Source organism: Colletotrichum lupini, chromosome 10 (assembly GCF_023278565.1).
Source record: "Colletotrichum lupini chromosome 10, complete sequence".
NCBI classification, from domain to species: domain Eukaryota; kingdom Fungi; phylum Ascomycota; class Sordariomycetes; order Glomerellales; family Glomerellaceae; genus Colletotrichum; species Colletotrichum lupini.
The window spans coordinates 596052-607207 of record NC_064673.1 but is presented as its reverse complement, the minus strand read 5'-3'; the positions used below and the strand labels follow the sequence as shown (position 1 = coordinate 607207).

Sequence of the window (11156 nt, the reverse complement as noted above, 5' to 3'; positions counted from 1 at the left end):
ATTAACTTAACTAAGATCTATACGTAGCGGCTATTACTAAGCCTAAGCAAGGCCGAGGTTAAGGTAGAGGTTACTTATAAAATAAAAGTTGTTTATAAAGTAGAGGTTACTTATAAAGTAGAAGAAGTTAAGGAAGTAGAATTATAAGTAATATTACTAATAAAGAATAATAAGGGATTTATGCTACGGTTATTACTAAGTAAGTCTAATAATCCCTCGATTTAAATAGCTAATATAAATTATAACCAGGGGATCTTAATATAGTTATTAATTACCTATAGTTAATTACTATAGTCTTAACGATTGGAATTATTAACTTAAGTAAGCTAATAAGAAGCTAGCTTTTAAATTAGTTATTCTACTTAGTTAAATAATTATATAATTAAATTATTTTAATAAAAAGTATAGTAATTGTTAAATTAGCTCGAATCGTAGATTTTTATTAAATTAGCCTAATTAACTTAGGCTAATTTGTGAGTTAGGCTAATTAGTTAGAAAAGTAGGGACTATTAACTATAGTATATAGTTAAAATAGCTAAACGATATAGTTAAAATAGCCGGGTTTTATACGAAAATACAACATTTACTATTTCTCTCCCCTATCTCTTCCTGGGTACCTCCTAGCCTCTATATCTAATTTATTCTTATCGAAATTAAGAGACTGAGGATAGTATTTGACTTCCTCCTAGGGATCTCTTTGAAAGGGGCTCTGCAAAGTCCAATAAAGCGAAGCAACTCAATTTCGTCCCTCTCAAAATCCTCGCGCCTAATCTTCAAATGCTGGGCAAAGACTATTGAGATTCACCTCTATATCTTGATGAAAACGGGCGCCGTCACTGGGCACCTAGGAAGGTGGTGCTGTAGGTTCGGCAGAAGGAGGCACGTCCTCCAAGTCTGGGTCGATCATGGACTGCGGGGGGTCTAAAGATCCACAATCCATTGCCGTTGAGACACCGTCGTAGAAGGCCTCGTTGTAAGCTGCATCCAGGTAGGCCTGAAAGTTCCCATCGCTGAAGGGAACCTTGGTGTGCTCGTATTTGATGCCGTTGAACTGGTCTTTCGTTCGCTGTGGCAATCGGTGCCAGCCAACGAGAGGAGGACTCAAAGCCCCGCTGGGTCCGACGTCAGAGGGAAAGAGAATTTGGCCAGCATCATAGGTGACGAGAGGATGTGTCGCGGGCCCAGTGCCGTCTTTAGCGACATAAAGCGTAGTTGTTCGCTTCGTGTCGAACTGGCCGGGGCTCGTGGAATAGCTGATGCCACGAGGGGAAAAGCTTCTAGCTTCATCCGGGCATTTTTGGAAGGCAAGCCATACCACTGCAGTAAGCCAGTGATGACGATGCTGCTCAGCATCTCCCATGACCTTGGGAAGGTAGTAGCTGTAGAGAACGGCGAATCTATCGTGAGATTTACCAACTCTCGTGTAAGTCTGACCAGCCTGTTTGAAATCACGGCAATCGCCACCACTTTTGCCCGTCGGCTTCAGTCCTTCGCTATCAATCTCGTTAGACAGAATCCTAGTTATTAAAATCTCCTAGCACTTACCCGGCATTGCCGTCGGCATCAACTGCAGCATAGGGGATGCATCCGTGCCAAGAATAAAGCAGTGGCGAAAACTGCTGCTCTAGTTCACCCATGATGTCGTCATCGGGCAAGGCAGGCAAGGGTATAATCTTATCATGACCCAACCATTGGTTGTTCACTGCGACATCACCGTCTCTGGGTAAAAGTGCCGAGTTGACAAGCCCAAGAAGGGGAATGAAGAGAGCCAGTAGTCGGCTCGACATGATTGCAACAAAGGTAATGAGCGTGTATTTCCTGCCAGCAAAAAGGGGAATGAACGATATTGGTCTAAGGGTACATCGAGAGAACTTGTGTAGTTGGATGCCGGAAGCTCTTTAATGGAAATCTTGCTTGGTTTCTTCCGCTCGTGGCGATCTCGACGTCTCGCTGAAATGTATTCGTTAATCACCGGAATCTCTAGATTAACGGACTAGCCGGCTCGGTTCTCTATATTGAAGCCCTCTAACGAGTCATGCCATTGCACCTGTTCCAGCGTTCCGAATGCCACCGTCCACTAGCCCGCGCCTGTATAATTACTACTGCCCCACCGTGCAATAGGATAAGTTCTCAACTACTAACGTATATAATAAGCGAGCTACCCAGACAAGCGAGCTGCCTACCCAATCGCAACTATATTATATTCGTAACTAAAAAGTAGCACTTAGAAAAGTAATTTAATTAAAACTATTTAGTATCCTCTTTTTTAGATATTTTTTTAGTAATTTAATATATTTATATATTATAATTAGTATTTTTATAAACGCTATATTATTATTAACCTATTTTAGTCCTTAGTTAATAACTATTACTTTAACGCATTTCTTCTTTAATCTAGGTTATTACCTCTTTTTATAACTAAAGGTCTTCCCCGTTAGCTATTATAAAACTTCCTCTTTATTTAAAACGTATTTTCTTAGCCCTCTTATATTAACTAAGTAAGTTATTCTCTTTTTAAAGGATTTAGTACTCCGATTTTAATAAAGTAATCTAATATATAAATCCTTATGCCCCCTTTAATAAATACTTAATAACTTCGATAATCAAAGTTAGGGAGCTATTTTAATAACGGGCGATTCGAGTTTTAATAAGTTATAATTATAATAATACTTTTATTAAGTTATTTAGTATTTAAAAAGTCTAGGTTAGTAATATTATTAAAAAGGATCTTAGAAGTATCGGAGTATATAATTTTATATTAAGCTTAAATAGCATACTCTTTATACTTAAAAGCATAAGCCCGGCTCTTCTAAATCCTTTTTAAATATTTTTTTTATAATCGCTTACATAAATACCTTATAAAACGTAAAAAAGAAATCCTCTTTTATAATATAAGTATTACCCCGTCGTATTTTTTTTTAAATTTCTTAGCTATATACTATTTTTAAAAGCTTAAAATATTTAATATTTAAGGGCTATAGTAAATAAGATAAATAAGCTAGTATATAAAGGGTAACGATATTTTTTTATATATAATATAACTTAAAATCCGTAGAATAATAACTTTTATATCCGTTAATAATAAGGAGGCAATATCGACTTTTTATACGTAGTTTTATATACTTTTTAAAATATTTTACTTAATCTAGGCCTTTCTTATTTATTATTTAGCCGTTTTTAGATATTATAATAACCTAATTACGTAGTAACCCGGATTTTATATACTAAGTAGAGAGGTAATATTTACTTATAACAATAATATATAATAAGATATTATAACCCGACGAGCTAATAGCCTAAATAACTATAACCTATTTACGATTACTAAGCTATATTATTTTTATATTTAAATACCTTTTTATACTCGTAATAACTATTCTAAATATAATCTAGCTTATTATAAAGCTAGTCTTATCGAAGTTATAAATATTAGATTTTATAATACCGTATTTTATAATTATATTTATTACGAGGCAAAACTACGCGTTTATTATATTTAAGTCTTCGTATTAGGCCCTTTTATAGTTATACTTATAAAAAAATCGCGTCTAGAGCTATAGTTAGTACTTAATAAAGTTAGAAACTTAGCGCTTTTTAATAAGGGGCGCGTTATAGTTAATAAGTAGTTAATTAACTATATCTTTTATATTACTAATATAGGGAGGAAACGATCGGGAATCTAAGTTAAGAATATACTTAATTAGCTTCTCTTTTTTAAGCATAGTTAATTTTTATAAGTTTAGTATAATATCTTATTATATAAGTATGCTTTTTAAATAAGTACTTAAGGTCCTAAGAGGGACTAAGTAAATCTTAATTACTACTTAAATACTTAGTTTTAGGGTTTTTTTAATAGCTTAGATCGCTAAGTTTAACTAAGTTTTTTTAGTTTATAATATTATAGTTATATTATAGCGTTGCGTGAGGTAGAAAGTAAAAAATAAAATAGTCATAGTTGGGTAGGTAGCTCGCTTATCTGGGCAGCTCGCTTATTATATACGTTATATTAAATTCAAAATTACTTTCTTTCTTAAATTAACAACGAGGCAGCAGCTAAGTTCACAATTTAATCCTATGTTTCCACTTATCCAGAAGTCTGTTCACGAGCTAAGTATTGCTCGATTCTGGAGACTTCATTCTCTCAATGGGTGTCACTCTACCAAGACCGGCAATTTCCGACCCGGCGAGATGTGTAAAACCTAAACAAAGTATCTACTTCGACTGAGTTGACAATTGCGGTTGTTTGCCCAACGAGGGAAGAAATTCTGCACGCGGTTTTCTGTTCTGATTTATGTCAGGCTATATCAGTGACGTATTTAACTCTTCAAGTCCGCAATCATGACTCTGGAACAACCACCTTCAGCTCACGCCACAACCTCCTTCATTCCAAGTATGAAGCTTCTTCAACTGCTCATTTCTTGTACGGCTGCTCTCGCCGCTGCAGCCCCTTCGCTTCACGACCTGCCTGCTACATCTCTGCAGGTCCGCAACTCCGGAAACGCGGTTGCAGACAGCCATGGCTCTTCTCTGGTTCGTCTGCTGTCACGCGATTCTACCGAGGCCTACGAAGAGGCAGCACGAGCTGCAGGCGGGTCTCTAAGTTCCGGAACATACTACTATTTCATGAACTGCGCTCTTGGGCCGGCTCAGTCCTCGGTACCTCTCGTGCAGTGGGCGAACTCGGCACACGGCTGCAGTCATGTTGGCCTTGTCGTTGGCAAAACGGCTAGGTTTGGAGTCAAGAAGTTCAAGGCAGTCTATATCCACATCAGACTGTGGGATACTGGTTTCTATCAGTCTCAGCGCGACTACACTCCATATGAGGATCAGAAGTAAGTAAATGTTGAGCTGCGTTATTCACTGTTCAACGCTAACAATGGCAGGCTCGTCTATGGTGGCACAACGACTTCATCCAAAGCTGATCTTAACAGGCTAGTGGATGCAGGTATGTCTTCGCGTTGTTTTGTTTTACACTGGAACAGCATGCTCATATTGTTCAAGGTAATGCATGGCTCGAAGATGCTGGATACGAGCTTACAGAGGAGCATAACTGTGTAGCCCATTACCAGTATCTTGCAAGCCTCCTCTAGTGCTGATATGTTAGAAAGCACTTGGTTTAAAGTCTTCAGGTTACAATATGGTGCAAAACTTATGAGGACACATCGGGGAACCTCTAAGTACTATGAAATACCTGGACTAGCTGAATCAATCTGTCCCTTAGGCGTGTGCCTACGAAAGAAAGTCCGAGCCAGATTTTATTCATAGATATAAGCCGTAGATCTAAACAAAGCTTCCATAATCCAGATTACGGCCAGCTTGCTGTCTTTTCTAAAGACTTCACACCGTTGTTTCGGTCTCCCCGTTATCATCGTAACAGGACGACGTGAACTATTTTTTTGGGGAGACAGAAAAACCATTGAAACCTAACATTTGTTGTGATTTTTGATAGCATGTCCTCCATCTGTGCCATCACTCGCATATCGCGTGTGTGAAAGAGGGCCACTTTCAGCTCCCAACGGGTTGCCGAGATGTGCTGCCCAGAACTCTTTCACCGCAGCGTTCTGGAGCTTACAAGTGTTGGGAACGAACTCGTGTCATCGACGCCTCTGATTGGAATAAAGAATGGCTTTCTATTTTACGCTGGGTCTTGGTGATACACTGCACTTGGCCACGATGACATGCGTAGCTCTACTGCGTCTCAGCTTCTCCTTCCACTCACGCAAAGCACTCTCGATGGTATCCCGTGGGTGAATTGTATCTAATGCCGATATGGCACAGCATCTTGACTATCATGAATACCTGACCCATACTGCCCCCAGTTGCCATATATATGTACACGTAAACAGTCATCTCAACTATCGGCATTCACACTCAGGCGCCTTACAATGAGTTATCTCTAGGCAGTCGTACCAGCCGCTGGCGCCGGCTCTTCTCCACTACTTGGTTCTTCCAAGGCCAGGTCACTCTTCAGTTCTGGAAGGAAACGGTCGATCCGTTTCCAGGTCTCGTTCCATAACTTTTCCTTCGAAGCGTCTTGTCTGGGAGACACCAAGAAGCCGCTGCTTGCCATGAAAAGCACCACGTTTTTGAGGTTCTCCCGAACTGCCTCCTCCTACGTACTGTTAGCAATCTCTTCTGTAAGGTCCAGGACTCTCCACATAAACGTACCAGGCTATCGCCTTGACCGCTATTCATCAACCGATCCATGATGTCAATAATCTTGACCCACAGATCCAGCATTCCGTCCCACTCTGAGAGGAGCACGAGATATTGAAGGAACACTTTGCACAGCAGGGACGCAGCTTGAACACGCATCTCGCTCATGCCGTCACGGTCCGATGAAAAGACTTCAGGCTTAAGGAGTTTGTGAATGAGAGGGAACAGGACCTCGCCAAATATGGCGGTCCACTCCTTGTGGTCACTGTCAGTGAGCTCAGGCGAGAGTAGAGATCGCTGCAGCGACGTGAACGCCTGGAGGCGAACATCGCGGCATGGGTTTGTGCATTGCGTTGTTAGTGCTTGGAAGATAGGCAGCCAGTAAGCGGACCATGCTGTAACATTGCGTTAGTCGTTGTTACTCATTTCCCAGCGGTGAACAGCATTACCTTCGTTGCTCTCAAGATGGGACTGCTTCATCAAGAAAGGTATACGCGCTGTCATATTGTGAATGCTGTTGACCGCCTTGGTACCTCGTGAGATTGCCTCATTGACACTGCTGGCCGTTAGTAACTTGCAATATGGCAGAGGCATCGGGAATCACTCACGTCGTCTTGTCGTGTGTCCCCTCTCGGGCCTTACGCTGCTGGGCATCTAGCTTGCGCTCTGCAAGGACAATCCGACCTGCCCCGGACGCGAAGTCGCCGAAGAGAGAGATGGCGGCCTCGTAGTTGTCGGCAATGATAGCAGGTGGTGTACCTCCGCAACCTAACTCGAGAATGTCAAACACGAGAGGTGCAGAATCTGGACGTCCGGTAAGTGCTCGCATGATTGCCCAGAAGTCCGGGGAAGTCATGATCTCGTTGCGTAGTGGGCTGGGTTCGTCAATGCACAGTCTTAAGCCCTGGAGCACCATGGTCGAAGTTCTCGCCAGTGCTTCCTTGGGGAAGCTCGAGATTGTGTGCAACAGGACCGGGACGTTGATGTAATCATAAGCCTGTAAACCAGTTAATGAGGAAAAAAAAACGCTTTCAGCGGGTAAGAGCATGCATACATAGCTGACTCGGAGTAGCTTGAGAAGATAAAAGGTCGCCCTCGATACAACAATGTAGTGGTACCGTCCAGCATCTCGCAGCACGACCTGCAGTGCTTCGATGACCCTCTTTGCTACAAGTTGGACAGTGTTCTGATCGCGAAGAGCCAGGACTGTGCTGAACTCAAGGATGTAGGCCATGGCAGGGTCGTACACAGCTCCTGGTTGCACGGGCTTTTGGCCGTTCATTGTTGCTGCGGGTACATTGTCCGACTTGACAACGATCACCGTTGGGTTGTTATCTTCAGGTAGTGCGTTGAGGAGGGAGTCAATCAACGGCTCTAGGTCTTGAGGGCAGAGTTTTCTACGCGACTCTGATTAGTAGCTGGACTGGCCAGGAGCAGGCTGACTTACGAGATGTTGGCAAAGACGTTGCCCATATGACATGAGTTGACACAGTCGACGGTGCAGAGGGTACTTTCCAGTTCCTCGTCCGAGGGTTCTGGTGGATCGTCTGCTGCGTAGCTGGAAATGTAGCTAGTAAAGGCAGAAAAGAAGCCCGTATCGACAGTCTTTGCAGCACGATCGATTACCTGAGAAGGTGTGTGCAGCGGGATCGGACCAATGTCCAGAACTGGTGAATCCGCAAAGAAGGGAGGGACCAGGGAGTTGACAAAGAGGTTGAGCCATATGCGGGTGATCTAGGTTTCGTTAGTTTTTCCGCCATGATGACCCAGGAGGATGTTGACCTACATGTTTCCAACCATCCTGAATTAACTCCTCACTGCCAGTGACAACCCGGAAAAGTACCAGAGTCGCCAGTTGCGCCCTGAAGTCTCTTCCAAGTTTCACTGCCAGCTCGCTGACCATGACACTGCTTTCGCCAGCTTGGACCTCGGTATTCAAGTTGGTGTTGAAGGGTATGTCAGTAGCCAAGGTTGTCATGTGGCTCAGTGCGTAGATGATCTGATCGAGAGCCTCCGTGTTTTTATACTTGGCCGCAATACGGGCGCATTCGTCAAAGCCAGTGACGATCCTCGCAAAGACTGCATCGTCCGTAGCCGACATGAATACGTAAGAAAGGGTGGACACGATAGGCCGCCACGTTGAGGCGAACATGTCGGCATCGTAGATGTTCGTCTCGCACAGAACCAGCGGACGCACCGATTCCGACTTGACGAGCAACTCGCGCCAGGCATAGTCAAACGCATGCTTGTTGTCATGCTCATCAGGCAGGATGATCTCGTTGGTTCTAATGTTGTCAAAAATATCCTGAAGATACTCTGGCGCAAAATTTTGGCCGTCATTGACGCCTCGCAAGTTTCGTGCAAAATCGTCCACGGTCATACGCTTTTGACTCTTGAGGTTGGGGTTGTGCTGATCCGTGTTGAGCATGATGATGGCGTAGGTCAGGACATAGACAGCATCCGCGTTGGCGACCTCGGTTGGTTTCGCCTTCAAGCAGTACTTATCTGCGAAACAGACAACGATTCTCTCAATCAATGCTGACTCGCCAGGCAATCTGAATGTCTCCAACAGTCCTCTGAGCGCCTCGTCCACTCGCTTCTCTGAAAAGTCGAAGTGGCCCATGAACGCCTCTAGTACGGCCTCGTTTCCCTTCTTGGAGAGATACTCGCCGAGGACCTTTTTGGACACGCGCGATGTTCCCTTGAGGAACTTGGCGACCGCGACTGGATCCTTGAGGTCGGAGATGATTCCCTGGGCCTCGAGATAGGCAAGGCCGCCCTTGGGGTTCTCGTTGAACTTGCTGGTACCCTTGATAATGATCTTCTTCTTCCGTCTCAGTTCCCGTAGCTCCGTAGCGTCGGGATAGCCATCGACAACCGGGGGTTCGTCCAACCTTTCGGCGATGAACTGGATGTATCTGAGCAGTGCATCCAAGCAAAGCGGTGGCACGCTCGTCGTGCTCCAAGTTGCAGAGTCCGGCAAAGCATTTCTCGAGAGAAGGCCAATCATGTCTTCGCATAGGTCCGCTCGATCAGCGTCGCAATCGTAATTGACAAAGAGTTCAGCCATGAACGTTGGCATCCTTGACAGTACACCAATGTTCTCAACCATGGCTTGTCGTGCGTCTGGCTTCCTGGCACCACCCTCAAGACCGAGTTTTTGCCGATCCTTCACCGGGACTGGCGTCGAGCGGCCGCTGCTGGTCTGCGATGGGGGTGGCTTGACGAGCTTGGGGGATTGCGGTATCCCGGCATACAGTGACGGGTCAATGCCTGGTTCTCGCGGTATTTCTACCGACGGGTGAAGGCACGCAACGAGATACGAAAGAAAGAGTTCCTGCTGCAATTTTAAAACACCGCGGCAGGTGGCTAGTAACGTGCCGGCCACGATCAACGACTCTTGCAGGATGGCCATGTTGTCCGACCTAACAAGCTGGAAGAGATAGCAGCAGAGCCTGTCCTCGGCTATCCCAGCCAAAGCAGGGTGCCGCGCAATAGAGGGACCAGAAACCTCGAGGGCAACGTGAATAATGCGCAATGCCATGACTCTCATAGTGTCGGTATGCTGCCGGTCGTTGGGGTCCAAGAAGTTGACTAGAACCCGGAAGAGTTCCCGCACAGAAGGCAGCGAGTAGGGCCGGAGATCCAAAGAGTCGGAACTCTCCGCGCCATCTGCATCACCATCGGCCTCCACATCGCCGCCAGCGCCAGCGTCGGTCTTGCTATCACCCGACTCTGAGCCTCCCCGAGATCGTGGATTCGGGTCCAAGGGAGTCGAGCTTGAGGTGGACAGGCGCGCATCCGGTTCAGGGCTCGTCACCTGCAAGCCTGGCGCAGTAGTCGCGGCTGGATCCATTTTGACGCTGTCCATGTCTGCGCTTGTTTGCTTGTCGAGAGCGTCGGACTCATCTCCGGCCTCAACCTCGAGGTGTTTGACGTCCTCAAAGATAATCTGGCACATGCGAACCATGGACGCCTCGGCTGTTCGTCGGAGGACGGGCGAAAATCGAGGTTGCGAGCAAATTGCTAGCCCCCTGCCCATCATATCGCAAACACTTTCGTCACTTAAAATGTCGCCTCCTGGCCCCGACATCATGTCCTCCATTAGGTGAAGAATCATCAGGAGAACAACCTCCACCTGTCCTGAGTCGCTTCCATCGAATTGACACCGAGTGACGGCAGCTGATAGGGACTGCATGGCAAGGGCGAATCGTGGTGATGCAGGGCTTATAAACCCGTATGCCAAGAACTTGCGCAGGGCTCCCAGAGTGAGGATGGTTATGGGCGCGGCCGTACCTTTCGTTTGGATTATCTGAAGGAACGGATTCAAGAGAACCAGAGCGTCGAATGAGTGTATGTCTGGGGCGCAATGTTGTTAGCAAGGCTAGCTCAGCATAGCAGAGGCCAGTGCCGCAAAGAGCGAGTTTGAGTCCTACCTCTAACGCTGGCCAATTCATGACGGAGCTTCCCAAACCCGGCCATCAATGGGTTGTCCTGTATGCTGCGACCCTTCTTTCCTCGTAGGCCCCATCTGTTGGCGGAGGCCACGTCCTGAGCGCCATCGATCCCGAGTCCAGTGCCTGGTGTCTTGGATGCACCCCTCGGTGAAGGACTCGGGGGCCCCAGGTGAATCGGGTTTGGGCTCCCACCCAAGATGGCCGAAACGGAAGAATGAGGTGATCGCGCATGTTTTTGAATCGCAGAAGTGATCGATATGCACTCGGACATGACCAAAGACACGGGGTCTACAGCGACAGAGACAGGTCGGCTTCGATACTGCATCCTCGGCGCGATCATGGCTCGACGAATGTCCGCGCTAGAGCGCGTGCCAACGGCAGAGGCCGTCTCGGTTTGCAGCAAGTCATCTGCATCTCGGCTCATGGTATGAAGGTAAACGCGGTGGTTCGAGGGCGCGCGCGCGAGGATCGGTCTTGGAGGGCTCTCGGTAAGATGGTGTCGGGTGGCGGCGTTCAGGCTAAAGAGAAACGACGAAGCACGGG

The 11156-nt window shown here is 45.9% G+C and overlaps 3 protein-coding genes across 3 annotated transcripts; 1 reads left to right on the top strand and 2 right to left on the bottom strand.

The window, feature by feature from the left end:
• Window positions 1-844: 844 nt before the first annotated feature.
• On the bottom strand, window positions 845-1787 carry CLUP02_17395 (necrosis inducing protein; the record flags this gene model as incomplete). Its single annotated transcript, XM_049296307.1, has 2 exons — window positions 845-1493; window positions 1546-1787. The coding sequence occupies 2 exons, from the start codon at window positions 1785-1787 to the stop codon at window positions 845-847; spliced, it is 891 nt and encodes a 296-aa protein (XP_049137531.1).
• A 2551-nt stretch (window positions 1788-4338) lies between these two features.
• On the top strand, window positions 4339-5090 carry CLUP02_17394 (uncharacterized protein; the record flags this gene model as incomplete). The annotated part of the gene is made up of 3 exons (XM_049296306.1): window positions 4339-4832; window positions 4884-4945; window positions 5002-5090. 3 exons carry the CDS (start codon window positions 4339-4341, stop codon window positions 5088-5090), a joined length of 645 nt encoding a protein of 214 aa, XP_049137530.1.
• An 806-nt stretch (window positions 5091-5896) lies between these two features.
• CLUP02_17393 (Sec7 domain-containing protein) lies at window positions 5897-11037 on the bottom strand (the record flags this gene model as incomplete). Its single annotated transcript, XM_049296305.1, has 8 exons — window positions 5897-6112; window positions 6169-6551; window positions 6606-6712; window positions 6765-7153; window positions 7211-7553; window positions 7604-7890; window positions 7943-10515; window positions 10593-11037. 8 exons carry the CDS (start codon window positions 11035-11037, stop codon window positions 5897-5899), a joined length of 4743 nt encoding a protein of 1580 aa, XP_049137529.1.
• Window positions 11038-11156: the final 119 nt, after the last annotated feature.